A 22152-nucleotide genomic window follows, 5' to 3' on the forward strand; every position below is an offset into this window, starting at 1 on the left:
CCTCCCTCCCTCCCTTCCTTCCTTCCCTCCCTCCCTCCCTCCCTCCTTTACAGACACCTCCCATCTTAGGAGTGTCAACGTCCGTCTACCATCACTGCCCCCCCTCGCCCCGGCAAGGATGACTCAACCCCACTCTCTCTCGGTCTATCTCTCTTTCATGTTGTCCTCTCTCTCTATCTCTCTCTCTCTCTCTCTCTCTCTCTCTCTCTCTCTCTCTCTCTCTCTCTCTCTCTCTTTGTCTTTGATCATCAAGTATGTGTGGCTGGTGTTCCCAATAGGAAAGGAGAGGTGTGATGGAGGGAGGGAGGGATGGTGTGATGGAGGGAGGGAGGGAGGGAGGGATGGAGGGGTGGAGGGAGGGATGGAGGGAGGGGTAGAGAGAGGGATGGGGGGAGGGGTAGAGGAAGGGAGGGAGGGATGGATGGAGGGAAAGATGGAGGGGTGGAGGGAGGGGTAGACCGAGGGATGGAGGGAGGGATGGAGGGAGCGGTAGAGCAAGGGATGGAGGGAGGGGTGGAGGGAGGGGTAGAGTGAGGGATGGAGGGAGGGAGAGATGGAGGGAGGGGTAGAGGGAGGGATGGAGGGAGAGCTGGAGGGAGGGATGGAGAGAGAGCTGGAGGGAGGGATGGAGGGAGAGCTGGAGGGAGGGGTAGAGGGAGGGATGGAGGGAGAGCTGGAGGGAGGGATGGAGGGAGAGCTGGAGGGAGGGGTAGATGGAGGGAGAGCTGGAGGGAGGGATGGAGGGAGAGCTGGAGGGAGGGGTAGAGGGAGGGATGGAGGGAGGGGTAGGATGCAAAGCAGGAGACCCACATAACCGATGAGACGAGTCGGGCAGGTGCCTGTCTCCATGGCAACGGGCTCCGGGGCTCCGGGAGGACCGTAAGAATTCTGAGTGATGTCGGAGAAGGAGCTGATGACAGGCAGAGAGGCCTGTTTGATCTGCTTACTCTCTCTCTCCCTCTCTCTCTCTCTCTCTCTCTCTACTATGTCTCCCTCTCTTCCTCCCCCTCTCCGCTGATTGAGTTACCCCTGACATATAGTACTGTCTATGCAGTCGGCACATGATTAACTCTCTCTGCTAGGCATTAGTCCCGTTAGCAGTTTTATGAGATAGACGAGATTTGTCCTAATAAGACGTTCCACAGGGACGTGATATTAAACAGTCCTCGTAGCGTCGTCATACATCCAGTCAGACGTCTATTCGCCGAGAACACGTTTGTTCGTTTTGCCGACCTACTGAGGAAGTCTTCGCGTCTGCTCTGGTGCTCGGCGGCTCCCTCTCCCTCGTCTGTTTTGACGGCCTCTTAAATCCCTCTCTGCCTCTGTCTCTCCGTCCTCGCCCTCTCTCTGGGCCTCGTCTCGCCTGGCCCGGTTGTGTCAGAGCGCCGCCCTCCTGGGCACTGGGGTTACGTCACACGCTGTGGAGGTGGCGGAGGGGAGGGAGGGAGGGAAGGAGGGAGGGAGGGAGAGGAGGGAGGGAGAGCTCCAGAGCCCAAGGCCTAACTCTGACTGACAGAAAGCCCAATGTCACCCGTGTGTGTGTGTGTGTGTGTGTGTGTGTGACTGCGGGCATGCATTCCTTAGAAAGGCGAAGGTCAGGGGTTGCTGCCACAAGTATGTTGCCTCCCACACACAATCCCTTCCTCTCTTCCTTTTCTCCCTCTATGTCTTTCTTCTCTCTGTTTCCTCCCTCTCTCTCTCTGAGGGACTGAGCATCCCAGGGCCTTGAAGGGTGACGTCCTGTGTTTGTCACGGCCAGAACATAACATCTCTTTCTGTCTACAGTAGATTGAGTGGCACCAGTGTGTGTGTGTGTGTGTGTGTGTGTGTGTGTGTGTGTGTGTGTGTTTGTGTGTTTGTGTGTGTGTGTGTGTGTGTGTGTGTGTGTCTGTGTGTGTGTGTGTGTGTGTGTGTGTGTGTGCACGTTCTTGTGTGTGTGTGTGTGTGTGTGCGCACATTCGTGTGTGTGTGTGTGTGTGTGTGTGTGTGTACTGTGTGTATTTCAAAGACAGCGTGGGCGGTAGCTCGGAGGAGTAGGAAGGTTTTCTCTGGCGGTGGTGTGTGGAATGAAAAAAAACGACTTGCTGAAATTGAATTTCTCAGACGCATTGAGTCCTTACATCAAGGTTAATATCCATGTGAATGTCTTGTCACGTGTCCGTCTGAATGAACTGAACTCTGACTGAAATTAAATTGAATTTGACCCCTGTTTCTGTTATAAACTACAGGCCTTAAAAACAACCGATATTTATGAATAATAATAATAATATTGGACTTGTATAGCGCTTTCTTATGAATAATAATAATAATATTGGACTTATATAGCGCTTTTCTTCACACTCAAAGGCGCTTTACAAACTGAAAAGATCGAGTAGTAATAATAAAAAGAAACAAAAGATAAATAAAAGAAAGTATAGCGGTCTAATTATTTTTTGTTTAGTTACTGTTTTTTATCTTTGTAGGACAATCTACTCTGTATACTGCAATTACACCTAGATTTCGGGCGGAGAAGCGGCGAACAAGCAACGCCAGTGTCCTCTCTCAACCGAAAACAAAAAACAACAGAAATTGTTTAAACAACATTAACCCCTCACGTGTCGTCTGTGTCCCCTTTCCAGAGAGTGAGCGAGAAGGTGGGCGGAGCCGAGGGGACCAAGCTCGACGATGAGTTCACCGAAATGGAAAAGGCAAGCGTCCTCCCTTTCTCCCTTCTCCTCCTTCTCTCCTTCATCCTGCCTTTCTCCTCCTTCTCTCCTTCATCCTCCCTTTCTCCCTTCTCCTCCTTCTCTCCTTCATCCTGCCTTTCTCCCTCCTCCCTCTTCTCCCTCTCTGTTACTACACCGTATATCGATTGTGTAATAACAGATAATAAGTCCTAATAAGATATTTATTTGAGAGTGAAGGTGAAGAGTACCGGCTGTCAAAAGGACTATGGCTTGTTGTCATGGTTATTTATTGTAATTGCTATATTCCAGGGCTGAGCTGTGTGTGTGTGTGTGTGTGTGTGTGTGTGTGTGTGTGTGTGTGTGTGTGTGTGTGTGCGTGCGCGTATATACAGTATATATATATATATATATATATATAATAACCAAGGCTTACTAAGCCCCCACAATTGTCTTTATCTCACTCTCTCCCTCTGCCCCTTTTCTTTCTGCCTCTCTCTCGCTCTCCTCCTTCCTCTTCATCCATTCATTTTCTCTGACTCACTCACTCGCTCTCCCTGTTTCCACTCTCTCTCTCCACTCTACTCCACGGCCTTCCTCACTCCCTCTCTCTCTTGTTCTCTCCTCCCTTTATCTCTCTCTCTCCCGCCAACCATTATTTTTCTCCCTCTCACACTCACTTTCTCTCTCCCTGTTTCCTCCTGAGAGAGACCCATTTGGCCTGTTTGCTCTGTTTTCTCTCTCTCTCTCTCTCTCTCTCTCTCTCTCTCTCTCTCTCTCTCTCTCTCTCTGTGTCTACACTGCCTTCCTCACTCCCTCTCGCTCTCTCTTTCCATTCCTCTTTCTCTCCCTCCCTCTCTCCCTCCCTCCTCTGTGGTTAATAGAAGGTGGACACCACCAGCAGGGCTGTCATGGACATCATGACTAAGACCACTGAGTACCTGCAGCCCAACCCAGGTGAGACCTCCTCCACCTGACTGCCTGGCTGTCACCATGGGAAGGTTTGGCAAGGACATGTGGCCATATGATGCTAATAGCAAAGCACATCTTAATAGAAATAATTGAACACTACTGTATATGTATACTGCTGTATACTTGAGATGATATTAGATTGATTTAGTGCAAGAATGGTGAAATCGGATGAATGGAATGAGGCTTTAATAATACTGTAACCATGCAACAATTGTTACAAGGCCAAATGTTTCATAGGAAAATGTTACCCTTAATGGTAAATGAGAGAGAGAGAGAGAGAGAGAGAGAGAGAGAGAGAGAGAGAGAGAGACAGGATGGAAGGAAGAAGAGAGAGGGAGAGAGAGACAGAGGGAGAGGGAGAGAGAGAGGGAGAGAGACAGAGAGAGAGGGAGAGAGACAGAGAGAGAGGGAGAGAGACAGAGAGAGGACCACATTCTCATTTATACAGTACTCACAGAGCTCAGCTGAGAACCCCCACCAGGACAAAGAAAAGAGGAAAGAGCTCTGCCCTGCATTGTGCTTTTCTGTCCCTCTACAACCACAACATTTAACTTCATGTTATTTGGAAGGAGACCCAACACAACCACATCCTCACATTCTTGAGACGTTACCACAGGCCTTAGTCCCATATAACACCACAGGCCTTAGTCCCATATAACACCACAGGCCTTAGTCCCATATAACACCACAGGCCTTAGTCCCATATAACACCACAGGCCTTAGTCCCATATAACACCACAGGCCTTAGTCCCATATAACACCACAGGCCTTAGTCCCATATAACACCACAGGCCTTAGTCCCATATAACACCACAGGCCTTAGTCCCATATAACACCACAGGCCTTAGTCCCATATAACACCACAGGCCTTAGTCCCATATAACACCACAGGCCTTAGTCCCATATAACACCACAGGCCTTAGTCCAATATAACACCACAGGCCTTAGTCCCATATAACACCACAGGCCTTAGTCCCATATAACACCACAGGCCTTAGTCCCATATAACACCACAGGTATGCACTTGATTTCTCTTGTTGCTGCAATGTCGAGGAACTGAAGCCTACAAATGTTACTTATACTTGTGTTGTACTTGTAACAATAAACCTTTAAACACTGGGGAAGAGTCATTTGAAAATAGGGGCAGAATTGAACCTCCCCTCGTCAACACGCTGATAAACAGAAAACCTATCAATTGAATCTATCAAACAACCCCACAGCTGTTGGGGCGCTGGTGAATGGCTCTGGGATTGACTATGTCTGTCTGTCCCAGCCTCCAGAGCCAAGATGAGCATGATCAACTCCATGTCCAAGATGCGGGGCCAGGAGAAGGGGCCGGGCTACACCCAGGCGGAGACCATCCTGGGAGAGTCCATGCAGAAGTTTGGCCGTGAGCTCGGGGAAGAGTCCAACTTTGGTATGGCCACCGAATCTACTGATACTCAATATGACCTGATATACACTGTACACAGGACCAGACAATATGACCTGATATACACTGTACACAGGACCAGACAATATGACCTGATATACACCGTACACAGGACCAGACAATATGACCTGATATACACTGTACACAGGACCAGACAATATGACCTGATACACACTGTACACAGGACCAGACAATATGACCTGATATACACTGTACACAGACCCAGACAATATGACCTGATACACACTGTACACAGAACCAGACAATATGACCTGATATACACTGTACACAGGACCAGACAATATGACCTGATACACACTGTACACAGGACCAGACAATATGACCTGATACACACTGTACACAGGACCAGACAATATGACCTGATACACACTGTACACAGACCCAGACAATATGACCTGATATACACTGTACACAGAACCAGACAATATGACCTGATACACACTGTACACAGACCCAGACAATATGACCTGATATACACTGTACACAGAACCAGACAATATGACCTGATATACACTGTACACCGGTCACAGGACCAGACAATATGACCTGATATACACTGTACACAGGACCAGACAATATGACCTGATATACACTGTACACAGGACCAGACAATATGACCTGATATACACTGTACACAGGACCAGACAATATGACCTGATATACACTGTACACAGGACCAGACAGTGTCCAATCACATCAGATGTTGTTTGTCACGCACATCTCATACCGCCGTCATTGATATAGTGAAAGGCTTTGGAATCTTGCTCCTCGACAACAGTCACAATAATCAACAAATTAACAGTAGAATATAATATAGTATAATAAACCAGTGACAGTACTAGTGCAGCAAATATGCTTAAGTCAAGACTAAAAACCCATCTTTTTAATATTGCCTTTAAATGACTAAATAATTAAATTAAGATTATATAATGATACAAGCGCTTTGAGCTGCAACGTTACAAATAAAGTTATTATTATTATTATTAATAATAATAATAACAATAGTAATACAATGTCAAGTGTGTGTAGCAGCAATAATTGACAGTAATAGTGAAAGCTGCCATGGATGTATCATGTATCATATATTGATATACAATAACAGTAGAACACATCTACAAACACACACAATATGCACTTCAGTGCAAAACCCATCCTCACATCTCAGTTATAAACGAGAGTGAATACCAACGGAAGAATATTGCAGGGGATTTGGGCTATTTTTGGGGGGGCGCTACCCACACGTTTAGCTGTGTTTCTCATTCCACGAATGCATGATCCTTACAATTTGTACCTTGTTGTAAAGGTGACTAACCAGGCTTTCCGACAATATAAAATACAATACCAATTGGTATTATTAAAGGGGAGGAATAATCGACCGAAATAACGTTTATAATATATGACATTTAGCTGACGCTTTTATCCAAAGCGACTTACATTGCAGTGAGTGCATAAATCTTTCTGTATAATATAAGCCCTCCTCCTTCACCGTTTGAAATCTCTACATTTCAATGGGGTGACAATCAGAATCGGCTCGTTTCAAACATCCAACTTAGCGTTTACAATTCCAGAATGACAGACTACCAGGCACACAATGTGAACGTGTGTGTGTGCGTGTGTGTGTGTGTGTGTGTGTGTGTGTGTGTGTGTGTTCCAGGCCTGGCTCTGGTGGATGCGGGGGAATCCATGCGTGAGCTGGGGGAGGTGAAGGATGCTCTGGACATGGAGGTCAAGCAGAACTTCATCGACCCTCTGCAGCAGCTCCATGACAAAGACCTGAAGGAGATAGCTGTGAGTGTGGACCTCCATATAATCATATAGGACACCTAGCCACTTCTGCCTTTATCCAAAGTGACTTGCATTGCATTTTTTTTCAGTCATTATGGTCCCAGTGGGAATCGAACCCACAACCTAAGCGTTGTCAGTGCAATGCTCTACCAATTGAGCCACAGTGGACCACATTCACCCTGTTCACATTCACAGGCATTGCGGGGGTTCTAACCCTCAACCTAAACCTAACCCTCTCTTAACCTCTTAAGCTCTACACCCTATTGGACTAATTTCTGCCTACAAACCCAAACTAAACTGCTTATAACATTAGAAATAAGCAGTTTAGTTTGGGTTTGCAGGTGGAAATTAGTCAATGATTGACTAATATATAGTATGACTAATATACACTAATATTATGACTAATATACATATTTTGCTGATTAGATACAACGGCAGGATGTCATTTAATAGGTAACACTGACGTTTTGTGTGGATATGCTGGGATCATAGTTTACAATAACATACTACACATGACCAGGAGATAAAGTCATCAGTAATCAAATCAATAATCAAATGAAAGCAGAATTTGTAGACAATTCTGGGCCCATCCAGCTTAACAGATACTGGCCATAAACTGTTTTGACTGTGAGTTACAACATTTCAAAAAGCTTCGCACCACAACAATATGCAGATGTAATAAACGACATGACCGAAATCTCAAGCATAGATGCATTTCAATAGGCGCCTGACTAAAGAGCAAAGAGCACTTTATTTAGAACATCCACGGCACTGCAGTCAGTTTTTACTGCCCAAAGGGAAGATATGTGGACTCTCATTGGCTGCAAAATGCAATTACCTCCATCTCCCTCCACCGGGACCGCAGAATCAATACCAAGATTAATTTGGGCTTTTTCTGTCCGGCCTCAGTTCTGGCATACTAACCAAAGATAAAAATAAGAAGATAGATCTGGATCAGCCAGTGCCAATTTGTGTGATCCATTTGGTTAATTCCTTTTTGGCATAAAGAAGACCGGTAATTCCCAAATAGAATAATCCAGACTTGAAATTCAATTAAATGATGGAATAATTGTATTTGTCTCTTCGTCTCTGTCCTATTTAGTTAGACTACTGCTGGGTCGCACACTGGGTGTGTTGACCCCTGTGTTGACCTCTGACCTTTGTTGCCCGCCCCTTGCAGCACCACCTGAAGAAGCTGGAGGGCCGGCGCCTGGACTTTGACTACAAGAAGAAGCGCCAGGGCAAGGTGAACGACGACGAGATCAAACAGGCGCTGGAGAAGTTTGACGACTCCAAGGAGATCGCTGAGCTCAGCATGTTCAACCTCCTGGATGGGGATGTAAGGACCTCATTCGTCTGTCTGTCTGTCTGTCTGTGTGTCTGTGTGTGTGTGTGTGTGTGCATGCAAGAGAGACCCACTTGGCAGCTGCAGGGACCTACCGGCTATAGTCCAGGTGAAACCATGGAAACGGAGGGGTTTACCTGGAAGCCCAGCGCCGGCTGGTCTTTGATCTGGCTGTGTGTCAGTGTGTCATCGGTGTCGTGTGAGTCCACCAGTCTGACCAGGCAGCATCAGGGGAAACATATCACTGTGTTGAACCGTACTCTAACATAACACCAGCTAGGGATCTATAAAACGCCTCCTGCAGTGCACTCAATCACCCGTCGCGTTCCAAGGTGATCTAAAACCCAGCCGCTGGGACTGCACAGGTCAGCGGTCCTGCGGTCCTGCGCCACCACCGCATCGATTCCTGAGGGTGTCCGAATCCGTGCTAAATCAAAAAAACTTGGAGCCAGCAGCCCCCCCCCCCCCTCTCCCCTTCATGTCGACTTTGTGCGGTGTCACGCTAGCGTTGTTAGCATCGGGATGTTAGCCGAGGCCAGCGGCCATGGCGCCCATACGTAACAGTCTCCCCCGTGCTTCTTTCGGTCCTCCCAGCAGATCGAGCAGGTGAGCCAGCTGGCCGCCCTGGTCCAGGCCCAGGTGGACTACCACCGGCAGGCGGCCGAGATCCTCACCTCGCTGCAGGGCAAGATCGAGGAGCGGTCAGTACACACTTCACTCTCCATGTCCTTGTTGTGTCGTATGCATGGCAGGGGGGCTATATCCCCCCCCCCCCCCCCCCCCCCATACTGAGCAGTGTTAATTTCGTCAGGCTTTTTAGTCACTTAGTCTTTGGTGTTTAGATGAAGATGCACACCAGTTCTAGTCACACCAAGTCACCTCCATTTTTCTTAGTTCCAGTCCAGTTCCAGTTGATGAAAACTGAGAACATTCCAGTGCAGTCTGAGTCCACAAAAACCCCAAAACATTTAGTCTAGCCGTAGTCAGCGACGAAAACTCGACTAAAATGTTTTGGAGTTTTTGTGGACTGAGACTGCACTGGAATGTTTTCAGTTTTCATCAACTGGAACTGGACTGGAACTAAGAAAAATGGAGGTGACTTGGTGTGACTAGAACTGGTGTGCATCATGGGAATCATGAGAGAAGGGCTGGAGATCAGTTCCGTTCCAAACCCAATCATGTGTGTTTTTTCTTTTCAATTCCTCAATTGTGTTGTTGTTGTTTTTTTGTTGTTGTTTTTTTAAGTAGGCTTTTCAATGGATTTGATTCCAGCACGTTAGGGAGTGATATAATGATAGACTGTTGTGTTTTAATAAGGGAATGATCACTGTTTCTGACTTTACTTCACAAGGTTGTTTTGGGTTTCTGTTCTGGTCTTGGCAGGATCAAGGATTCCTCCAACAAGCCCAAGAAAGAGTTCATCCCCAAGCCTCGTACCTCCCTGGACTTCTCCATCAGCGAAAACCACAACGGAGGCATCCACAGTGGCGCCGCTCGCACCCCAAGTAAGACCCCTCAACACTGACACCACATCCCCTCTACACGGCTGCCTCTCGGTTCATCTATCGGACTTTGCGGTTGATCTGTCTTTCTAACTGCCTTTCTGTCGATCTGTTTTTCGTTCTGTCTCTCTGTTCTCTATAGTCTGACTGTCTGACTGTCTGACTGTCTGTCTGTCTGTCTGTCTGTCTGTCTACCTATCTATCTATCTATCTATCTATGGCTGCCTCCCATCTGTCCATCTTGTCTTTTCTCAATCTCTTTATCTCTCCGTCCACCCATCAAAAAAGGGCAAATGAATACAAAACACGTCTCCTCTTCTCTTCTCTTTCTTTGATTTCTGTTCATTCTTCTAGCATCAAGGTCTCCAGGTGAGCCTAGACTCAACCCTTTCTTACACCTATATCTGTCTTTCCATATCAGTCCGTCCGTCCGTCTGTCTGTCCGGCCATGGCTTCATGGCTTCACCTCTCCTTCTCTCCCTCATCTGTCCGTCTGTCCATCCACTCAGCTACCAAACCCTACGAAAAAAACAAAATCACCTCCTAAGGACGTCCCGTGCTGGTCAGCTAAGGTCATTAGGACATGACGTGATGACCACGGTACCTCGTCCTTGTGACGTGTTTTGCGGACTTCACTGGTCATTGCCAGAACGTCATGAGGGACCTCATCAGGGCCAGTCAGAGCCCTGAGTACGTCCTCAGTACCCTGACCAAGTGACCTCCCCGGGACATCACTATTCGGTTGTTAAGTCTGACGTCACGCGTGACGTTTAGCAATTTCCGGGTCCAAATAAAAAAAATCCCAGCACCAGAGTACCAGTGTACTAAAGCGGTAGAATGACAGTTCAATCGTTTTTAGACTCGGATCTAAGGGACACAGCACTTTCCCGTTTTTCCCATATTGTCAGCGTCTTTGAGCCTTGGAAAAGCGCTATACAAATATAATGAATTATTATTATTACTGCGGCATTTCGAAGAGAGCGCCTCAGCCCACGTTGGACCCGGAAACACGTCACAACTTAACAACCAAATAGGGACCTTATCCGGACCGTATCTGAACCATATCGGAACGTTTTCTGGTCTTTTTCAGGACCAAAACCAAGAATTGTCCCCAGGAGGTTACTTAAGCCACCTTATCCGTAACCATAATATGGGATGATATTATGATATTATGATATTATCAGGAGCTTATTCGATACACGTTCTCTGATCGTTTTTTTATACAGGTTTTTGAATTTTTACGCCATGTTCTTCAGTAAGTGGTAGCCTATGGCGTCCTTGGGTTTTTTGAAAGGCGCTATAGAAATTAAAGTTATTATTATTATTATTATTATGGTATTATCCGGCCATGGCCTCATTGCTTCATACTCTTCATCGCTACATTGCTTCATCTCTTCATCTCTTCATCTTTTCGTCGTTTCATCGCCTCATCTCTCCACCCACTATCCTAAAACTCACCTATTAAACACAAACTCCTCTGTTACTCTCTCTCCCCTCCTTTACGTTTTCCTTCCCCCTTTCGCAGCAAGGTCCCCAGGTGAGAATCCTGAGTGAATCCTGGAGAGATACCATGAGACTATCTCTCGATCACTCTGTCTGTCTCTATCATTCCATCTTGTCTGGTTGTCTGTCTATCTGTCTTTCTTTCTTTCTTTCTGTCTGTCTTGTCTGTCAGTCCGTCTGTCCTCCAAATACAGCATATCTGTCTGTGTGTCTCCCTTTGCTGTCCCCCCCCCCCCTCCCCCGCTTGCTGTCACTTCATCCGTCTAGCCAACAACCATCTGCCCGTCTATCCATCTTTCATCGATCCATCCTTCTATCAAATGCTACGAAACATAAACTCCTCTACTCTTTTCCCTCCTTTGCTCTCTCTCCTCCTTTCTTCTTCCCCTCTCGCAGCAAGGTCCCCAGGTGAGCCTAGAGTGAGGAAGGGAGATATACGACAATATCTCTTCTATGTAACTCTGCTTCTTGTGTCTATAACTGTTTGTGTGTCTGTCCGTTTTTTCTGTCTGTCTGTCTGTCTGTCTGTCTCTCCCTCTTTCTTTTCGTGGTCTGTCTCTCGGGCTGCAGTCCATTTGTTTCTCCGTGTGTTTCCTGGTTTCTCTCCCCTGACTTGTGGGTCTTCTTTCTCTGAGTTCTGAGCTCTTTGCTCAACTCTTTCTGTCTTTCTGTCTCTGTCTCTCTGTTTGTCTGTTCAAAAATGTCTTTCAATGAATAGTCTGTACACAATTATCTTACGCCTCTCTTCTTTGCCTTGTCTCTATCTCCCTGCTTCCCTCCCCCTCTCTCTCTCTCTCTCTCCCCCCTCTCTCTTCCCCTCCCTCCTCCTCTGCCCCTTTCAGCCCGGTCACCAGGTGAGCCTACCACTCCAGAAATAAGATTTGACCTCTCATCTATCTTTACATCTTGCTCGCCAGGACAACCACTAAACCTTGTCTTTCTCTCCTCATCCCTCCATCCTCTCTCTCTCTCTCTCTCTCTCTCTCTCTCTCTCTCTCTCTCTCTCTCTCTCTCTCTCTCTCTCTCTCTCTCTCTCTCTCTCTCTCTCTCTCTCTCAGCTCCCATGGACCAGCCGTGCTGTCGCGCTCTCTACGACTTCGACCCAGAGAACGAGGGTGAGTTAGGATTCAAGGAGGGTGACATCATCACCCTGACCAACAAGATCGACGACAACTGGTACGAGGGCATGTTGCACGGCAACTCGGGCTTCTTCCCCGTCAACTACGTGGATATCCTGGTGCCGTTGCCCCACTAGGGCGCCCCCTCCCCCCCCCTGTTGCTACGCCCACCGCGGTGAGGTAATCGGCGGTGGCAGCATCAGCAGCTAGCAGTTTCTTCCCCCTCGGCCAATCCAATCCCTGCATCCCCAGATCCCGCCTCCTAAACATTCCTGGCAACCAATCACCCCTTACTTACTCTGCTAAAAGGAGAATCGACGATGACAACGAGGAGGAGGATGATGATGATGATGATGATGATGAGGAGGTGGAGGAGGAAGATATGAACGAAATCAAGGTCAACAATAGCATGGTGTAATGCCATCCAGTGCGAAAACTGAAAATAAGCAATGATGCTGTTTTGGAACACCACCATGGACATTTACCATCTAACCAATGCTTCAGATGTTGGGGTTGTTTTCTGTGTTTCAGAAGAGGGATTTTATTGTTTTAATCCTCCTTTCTTCTGGCTTCTGCCATTCCTGTGTATCCTATGTGTCTCTCCTGGCTTTGTCTAGGTTTTCTTTGGCTGTGACTAAGTCTTTCCACCATCTTTTCAAAAATTGCCGTCTCTCTCTCCTGTTCGCTGTGCTTCGTGGAAACTACAGTAGATAGTAGACCCTACAGTAGACCCTTTTCTTCAGTCTCACATAACAGAGTAGATCTGGTCCATGACTGTAGATCTTCACATTTCACAGTTTGTTAGATACTGTAGGTCAGGCATGTTTTTAACTGTTAGTGGTTTTATCTTCTTATCAGCTTTACTTCCTGGTATGTTCAAGCTAGATATGTGTTAGATTATTCCCTGTTTTTAAAGGGTAGCCTTTGATTTGCATGCACGGGTAGTTTCTTAGCGAGGCCATGTCCATTTCATGCGCAACAGATGATGTTCTTCTGACAGATCCTCTTGAGATTCTCTCATCAGAGTTTGGACAAAGGTAGGTCAAGTATAGGAGGTGATGTCCATGCGTTTTTGGGTCTGTCTTATCTATATATTTGAGCTAATGAGTATTCAATTGGTCATGAATATCTGTGGAAACAAAAAAAACTAATTGTAGAGTTTTTTAAAAACCGTTTTAAAGTGACGTGAGCAAGAACTGGAGCAGCTGTTGACTCTCAATATGAACTACAGTCTAAAAAAACAACTCTTCTTCAATGTGTATTTTATCAATGATGTGGAAAATATTTGTGAAAAATTGTCGATGTGTTGTGCTATAATAACTTATAGGAATTTACCGCATATCAGGATTAGCCGTATTTTCTTCAACCGAAGGCGAAGTTATTTTTCGCTGTACCCGAATGTCCATCAGTTAGAGAATTCTCTATAGTGTAGCCGTCTTCTAGAAGCCATGGAATCAGATATGAGATAAGACTTAAGATTTAGCTGACAATGCTCACAGTGTCGAAGAACGACAGCGGGACTGTAGAAGGACAACAGCGTGGGAATTCACAAGCAATGGCTCAATTAGGAACAAGAACATGATTTATTGTGATACGTAAAGTGGCATAGTATGTCATTCAAGGAGATGAAGATTAGAAACTAGATGCAAGTCCCCTCCACCCCCCACCCCACCCCCCTCATCCCAGTATTTGTTGAGCCAGGGTTTTGTGTCATCCATTCTATGAGGTTATAGGGTAAAAAGAGTGGGTAACATTTGCATTCATACAGGGCAGAGTCCTTGAGGTTTGGGGTCGATGGGATGTTTGCTCCAGACATTGGGTTAGGTGTGCGGAACTCAAGTTTGGATTTGGCCCAAAGTGTTGTTCCTTTAGTACTTCTCCATGTGTCAGTTTACTGTATTCTGAAGGGTCAGTGGATCCTCTATATTCAATCACTTGGTCCTTTCATCACTATAATCCCAGAAATTAAAACATGATAAGACTATATGACTTAAAACAACAAAAACAACACACATACACACACACACACACACACACAGTTGCAAATTGGAAACTAAAGCTACACACCAAGCTTTTGGTCTTTGTAGGTTTCTTTCCATATTACGAGGACTTCATTACCAGTGGCTTGCCTGTCAAACTATTTTCGTTTTGCAAATCTAATGTGATACTGTGTGTAACAGGGGCAATAAGACTAGTGTTTACCCATGTTGTCACTGAATAGTGTTGTGTGGTGGGTGGGGGTGGGGGTGGGGGGGGGTGTGGAATGGTCAGGTTTGTGTTTTGTGCAGGGAACGGATTGTATGAAATACAGGATCTACTGTGGCAAACTGTACATTTCTATTTTTTTCTGTCAGTATTAAGTTTGGACCAATACAGTATATAGAGTAATATGATACTATTGTTGAAGCTAAAACCAACTAAAAGCCAAGATAGTTGTTGTTTTTAAAAAATGGAAGCACAACTTTAAACTGAAACGTATCGATTGCTGGGATAATAACAAGAGATCTACTGTAGGTGGAACTGGCTGTGCATTACACTTTTTTATTTTATTTCAAAAGGCTATAATGATAATGTTTCCTTCATTTTTTGTTCTCTATCTTATTTTTTAAAAAACAATTATTGTGTGTATCTTTGCCCTCAATGAGGACTGTACAGCTTTTCTGTGTTTTGTTTTCACCTTGTGTGTGTATAGTCGCGCATCTACAGTATTGTATCTTATTTTTGTAACTGTGATAAAGTATATACATATAGATGTGTATATATATATACAGTATATACAGTAATTATATAGAACAAAATGTGAAGGGAGGGATTCTTTGTGCTGCACACAATTGTTGTCTTTGGATTCTTCTAATGTTTTTTTTTTCTTTTTCGTTTAGTTTTGTTTTGTTTTTGGGTTTCATTCCTGCACTGGATTACAAGACAATATGCTTGATGTAAAAGAAAAATAAAGATAAAAATCTCTCAATGTAACTTATTGAAATAAATACCAAGACACGGTTATCCTCCTGTTGAGTGTGTTCTTTTTCTCCTCTTGACTGTGTTTACTATAAGAACGGAAAGAAATGATTGGCTGGTGATATACTTAGAATATTGCCCTTATTAGTTTCTAGTACTATACACCACAATGACCACCAGCGCTATACTTGTTTTAGTCAGTCAGTTTCAATAACGATGAATTGAGTATCAAGGACCCCAATTGAAATAAGCCAGTGGCTTTCTTGGGTTTTTATCCTGTTAGTTGACCTTGTATGTAATATGTACTTTCATGTACCTACTTCTGCAAATCTTCTAATACAGTTTTCAATCAATCAATCAGTCCATTTACACTCAGACATAGAGTATGACCACCAGGTGGCGCTACAGACAACGCCTCACTCTCAGCTGCAACAAACCCAGGCCATGATGATGCAGCTGCTGCCCTTTCTCTTCGACCTGCATGTCGTTGAAGAAGACAGTGCACTTCTCAGGTAAGAACATGATATCTAAGTTATTGAGAATTGCATGCATGTATGAGTCACAACAATGTGTTGTTGTCAAACTACTGTTACAATTAAAACCCAATAGACTAATGTCATGTGGTTAGCTGAGCTGTCCTAGTTACAGGTAGTCTCCGTTTTCGCGCACTGTTTTTCGACATGAATTAACAGTAATTTATTGCGTTTCATTGTGTTTGTAGACTACTTTTGATAGTGTGCATGTGGTTTCCACTGCGGTTCATATGTATTAACTGACATTAGCTAGCTAGGCGGGCAACTTGGCTTCCCGACGTGTTTGTTCTACGTTAATTCATTACATTTAAGTTGGGCATGATCAAATAATCATTTATTTGTACTTGTTCTCAAGGTAGACTTGAGATATTCAAGACTTCTTCATCAGATCCACACGTGGAGTGGCTGCTGTGGGGAGAGGTGTGAGAACCAAGGCTCCAGGGTGAGAATGGATTGACTGCTACTGATTCTGCTGAGTGATTACTATACAGAACTACAGAGATGTTTACTGTACACAGCTGAGCACTAATTACTGGCTGGCCATGTGTCAAGGTGTCCTTGGGCAAAGTAGCCTATTGGTGAACCACTGATGTATTTTGCTTACTAGTAATGATTCATAAGGAAATGACTGAAAGGAAATGTGATGTATTGAGTGATGAATGTCCTTTGTGGCCTGATACATTTAGTAAAGTTTCTTTGTTTTCTTTCTTTAAAGGTTTTTGGATGGGGAAGGATGGGGAACCCGACCCCGTCCACTTGTCCTTGAAACAGGCCGCCTTCGCTAAGTTGGAGAGGGAGTTCCATTCCTGCTGACGTTAAGCTTGGTCTTCTCCACCCGGCAACGCTTCATCACCCAGCCTCGCGGATAAACTCACAGGTGATTATCCAGAATCTGAATCTGAATGTATTATGTATTACTTTCGATTACATCTTACTGTACAAGGGCACAAGTAACATTATTTGGCGCTGGTTCCTCAAAATGTTCATTGCAGCATTCAGATACAAAAAACACAATAAAAATAAGTAACCTAAGAAAAATACGTAACCCTACATTGATAAAGTAATAAAGTGATGGTTTTACAGTGGCTTCAGTTGTGTAAAAATGCTGTGCAAAGCACAATGATATGGAATGAAATATAATACAATACAGTACGGTAGTAAATTAGTCCAATTGTATACAAGTAATCAAGTAGTGTGCAGTAGTTATAATATTGTAATATGTTCATTATGTAGTGTGCATGGGGTTGGTTAGGGGGTGGCTGCGGTCCCTAATAGTCCTGAGGGCTTTTCTGACACACCGGTCCTTGTAGGTGTCGTGGATGGAGGGAAGCTCACATCCCCTGATCTCCAGCTGTCCACACTAGCCTTTGCTGCGCTTTACTGTTTTGGGCAGTGCAGTTCCCGTACCAGGCAGTGATGCATCCCTTCAGGATGCTCTCGTTTGTGCCTCTGCAGCACTGGCATCGGACTTTGCTGAGAAAAACGTAACAACAGTTTTCCCGTTCACCGCGGGTGCCTAGCTACCTGGTAACGATGTTGATCTCCGGTTGCGGGGGGTTGACACTATTGATCTCTTTTTTTCTCTTCTCTTTAAAAGTGTTCACTGTGATTATGTAACAGGTTAATATGGTCTGCATATGAATCTCACCAAAACACCCCGTGTTTCTTTGTTTTGTTTGAATCTCCTACCTGTGTGCTCTGTAGTTTGGTGTGTGTTGAACGCACCTACTTTGGCTACGTCACGTCGTTAGGTGCGCATGCGTCACAGATCTATAGATCGCCTTAAGAGGGGAGCGAGACAACTAACACACATCAGACTGATGCATTTTGTGTATGTTCTGTATGTCACACAGCTCCACTAAAGTGAACCAGAGACCCAGTTCTGCCTCTGGCCTCGTTATTGCCCCACACACCACCAGAACACAACGCAGGCGTAACACGCACGTACTTGAATGCACCGGATCCATGTTTAGGCCTAATGCTTGTTTAATGTGTGTTTAATACATGTTTAATAACTTGAATGCACCTTTCCTGTTTAAATGATTTAAATAATTTCATAACACTGTAGGTGCCATTCGCATGATGTTACGGTTTAACATCTATAATACTGTGCGCTTTAATGCACTGTCATTGTGTTCATAATTTGTCACATTTTCTCAGGGTTCACTAAGTAGTTGTAGGTAGGTTTACAGTACAACTACAGGCGTGACAGTTTGTTGTTTCATTAGCGGGAGGGTCGTGCATATCCCGTTTGGGGGGATGCTTATGCCAGAGTGAGATTTACCATGCCTCGTTTCTGGGTAGATCAAGAGGTGGGGCTGTCCTGGTGCATACATCTAGGCCTATTCCATTTGTACCCTTAAATGTTATTTTGGACCCTAATGGTAGATTCATCATAGTTACTGGCCAGATTAATAATACCCGGGTGGTTTTAGGTGATGTTTATGCTCCCAATTCTGATGATGCCTTTTTTAAATGTCTTTTCTCAACACTGATGTGTCTTCACACTACTTAATATTAGGGGGAGACTTTAACTGCTGGCTTAATGCTCAGTTGGATCGTTCTTCTTACAAAGTCTGCATGCCCTGGAAGTCTGCCAGGGTAATCCAGTCTTTCATGAAGGAGTTTGCTGTCTCTGACGCCTGGCGCTTTTTTACCCATTCTAAAAGAGAATGTTCCTTGTTTTTCCATGTTCATCACACCTTTACCCGTATTGACTTTTTCCTGGTCGATAACAGACCGACATGCAGATACCATTGGTAACCATAATGCTATCGTTGTATCTGAATATGCTCCAGTTTCTATGAATATCTATCTTAAAGACTTTAAAATGCCATTTTAATATACCTATGCTTACTCTCAAATTTACTTTTTTGTAACCATCGTATTCTATCTCTTAGTTTAATGTCATTTCAATGTATTATAGACTTTATAACAAACATTAGAGAAAACGAACTAACATTACAACATTATGGCTGATTTGTGCATGATAGAAATTGACATATTTCTATGTCGCATTTCCCCCCTTTGAGGGCATATGACGCCCGAAAATGTACTGAAGTCAGCAGCGAAGTTGTTGTGCTCCTCTAATATCAGTGCAGACTGGCAGGGCAGGAGCACATTTACTAAAGGCAGCAGCACAGGGCAGGTTGCAAGCCTACAGAGCGCCGGTATTCTGTCATGAACTGGCCTGGTACTGATGCATTGTTCTGTTTTATTTTATGACTTGTTTGATCGATTGATAGCACGTAACTATTCCTGTGAATGAATTGCGAGCGTCCATGCTTTTCTATGACACTACACAGTATTATTATTATTAGCAGAGTACATTTTACTCATTGAATACAATTTTGTAAAAATAGAGTAAAGTTTACTCTTATTGCAGAGTTGTTTCTACTCCATTCAGTGTTTATATTTAACAGTGTACATGTACATGATGATTTACTCTTTGTAGCATGAAATGAAAACAACTCCACTGCCATTTCTCTAGTTGTATTTCACTCAATATAGAATTGGATTTCACTCAATATAGAACTGTATTTTACGCAATATAGAGTTGGATTTCACAATTGTGTTCAAATGAAAAATAGCCTACACTTGATGAACCAGTGCTGTGCAGTGTTGCCAACTTGCTTTTGTTTAAGTAATATTCACTCCGTATTTTAGTTTCACACTCAAAAATCCCTCAAATGGTTCACTCTGTCTCAGTCAGTCAATCGCACCCTCTCAGTCAGCTTAGCTATCATAGCTCAGCTCATTAACCATAATGGCTCAGTCAAAACTTTTAGCAACAAAAAAATAAATTTTGTAAATACGTAAATAGTTCAGACTTTTTAAATTTTATTTGTTATCATTTAGCCTTTCAGAATTGCATATTATTAGTCTTCTAGCTACCTTTGGGAGAGCCAACAGCTACCATTACAGAGGAGTTGGCAACACTGGTGCTGTGATATTATTGATCATCGTCTTAGAAACAGGTCAGTGGTTGTGGAGCCAGATATACACACATATGAACCCGATAGAGGTAGCTGAAATTCACCATTCAATTGGCAGGTTGCACAATGACTATTGGTTAGGTGACCGTATGTTTCATATTTCATATCAGCATTCTTTATAACACACACGTACTGGTAAATTATGCATTTAATTCAGGTTTTATAGGCAAATGCAGTTCCACTATTCATACTCATTCAACACAAATGAAAATATATATTGCATGGTTTACCTACTTGTAAATTAAGTCCATTAGCCTTTCCTTCTGGACAAAGATGTCAGTGACTGTTGTCTTTTTCTTCATTTAGTTTTAAAAGTCTCCCTGTCTCAATAGAGATGATTGCCAAGGATGAAAGTCGTCCTTGGTCAGTCCGATTCCCACTGTATGCATGGTTCCCACGGGTCCTTGAAATCCTTGAAAGTTTGTGAATTTGAGAAAAAGAAATCAAGGTCTTAAAGGTTTTTGAAAATAGACATGGGTCATTGAAAGTGCTTGAATTCCCTCTCTCTCTCTCTCTCTCTCTCTCTCTCTCTCTCTCTCTCTCTCTCTCTCTCTCTCTCTCTCTCTCTCTCTCTAAATATATATTATGTATATTCAAAAATGTTTTACTTAGCTCGTCAACTAGTAAATAAGTCTCTGTATTGCTTAACTTTACACATACAGTATTTCACTATATATTATTTTGCTGTGGTACAAAAGGCAAGAGACCATCTAGTGTTCACACATTCAAGCCTCTCTTTTTAATTGTTGTCTGTGAGCGGATAGTTCCTATTATATAAATTCTCATCTAGATCTGTCTCAAACTATGCCCTTGAATCCTTGAATTTGAGTCTTGAAAGGTGCTTGAATTTGATGTTTCAGAAGGTGTGGGAACCTTGTGTATGTTGAGTCCTTTCAAAGCGGAGAACGACCTTTCAACGGATGCTGTTGTAGCTGATGTAGTGAGCACGGGCGGAGATCCTAAAGCGTGTACACAGGTCTTCTATTTGTGCAAACATGGTCTTATTTAATGTACATTGGTACATCGTACCTACTACACTAAGTACTATGGTTCGGTTGTCTAAGATTTATAATGTTGTATCACCAGCCTGTGATAGATGTCAGCAATCTCCCGCAACACTTATACACATGTTATGGCTTTGCCCATCTCTACATAATTATTGGACAGAGATCTTTAATATCCTTTGAGATAATTGGGAAAACAGTGGAACCAAATGCTCTGTGTTCTGTTTGGGTTCTCCCCGTCAATTGCCTTCCCTCCCTTTTTCCAAGAAAGATGTCTTAGCCTTTGTCACCGTCCTGGCTAGAAGATTAATCTTGACTAATTGGAAATCAACTGTATCTCCTTCTCATACCCACTAGATAATTGTTGTCCTTAATTTTCTTAGATTGGTAAAACAAATCTGACTTTCATTATGTGGATCCAATACATTTGGGAAATGATGGGGTCCATTCTTCCAATTCATTCAGAGGATACATGTCCCACTCATTCCTTATTGAGGTAACTCTTGTAGTTTGGAGGGGTATCAATATTGTATTTGTTGTGGTGTGGGTGATATGCTGCTGTACTGACAATTGGTGTTCATTACTGACACGGTTCACTACTAGCTGACTGAATTTATGTCGGTTTATGGTTGTGTTATTTTAGTTTTGTCAGTCTTTGTAAGCCGTTTCGGTGTTTAGTATTATGTCTAATATTTATTTTATTTTTTACTGTCAAGCAGGGTTCGAGTTATAAGCTGAGCTTTGTGGGGGTCTCCATAATAACAGTGCGAAATGTTCTCATGCACGCACGCGAATCATGCCCACACAGCGTTGGGACTTACAAGTTTTAATTAGCCATAGGCTACTCATTTCACCACATCAACAGCACCACATGAAACAACAGCTATAAGCGATAGTCACGGGTATCTCGGCCAATAATTTTGTTGTTTTTGCTTTAGTCCATTCACTTTCCTTGTTAGCATGACACATTGTCCACATCTCCATTTCCAGTGACATTGCACCTGACATAAATAATATATGCTCGTCCATGAATTGTGCTTTCATCTAATGTTATGCTACTACGAGAATCAAGTGATTTGACATTAGAAATGAATTTGTTTTTCATCTCTTGTGCAATGTGCTCTACAATCTGGGCACATGAATGATCGTATCGGTGAGCAGGGGCCAACTGTCGCGCCATTCATCTCATTAAGTTTCATAATTGGATTCAGTTTTGTATAAGGCATCCTTTCTTTAGCGACAGTATAGGCTGCCCTGAACGAACTAGCTGTCTCCTTATACATACTGGATGTGAGTTCTGCTACTTTCTTCGGAAGCATTG

At 43.9% G+C, this 22152-nt stretch overlaps 1 protein-coding gene across 1 annotated transcript in view; it reads left to right on the forward strand.

The window, feature by feature from the left end:
• Positions 1-12478, forward strand: part of sh3gl2a (SH3 domain containing GRB2 like 2a, endophilin A1) — a gene marked incomplete at both ends in the record, with an annotated part of 45589 nt that extends 33111 nt beyond the window's left edge. The window contains 8 exons of the mRNA XM_080535257.1: positions 2619-2687; positions 3548-3620; positions 4909-5052; positions 6743-6876; positions 8054-8212; positions 8816-8919; positions 9602-9723; positions 12282-12478. Of these exons, the coding sequence (XP_080391383.1) occupies positions 2619-2687; positions 3548-3620; positions 4909-5052; positions 6743-6876; positions 8054-8212; positions 8816-8919; positions 9602-9723; positions 12282-12478 (1002 nt within the window). The remainder of the gene's footprint in view (positions 1-2618; positions 2688-3547; positions 3621-4908; positions 5053-6742; positions 6877-8053; positions 8213-8815; positions 8920-9601; positions 9724-12281) is intronic.
• Positions 12479-22152: the final 9674 nt, after the last annotated feature.

Source organism: Nansenia antarctica, assembly GCF_963989245.1.
Source record: "Nansenia antarctica genome assembly, chromosome: 6".
Classification (NCBI taxonomy): Eukaryota; Metazoa; Chordata; class Actinopteri; order Argentiniformes; family Microstomatidae; genus Nansenia; species Nansenia antarctica.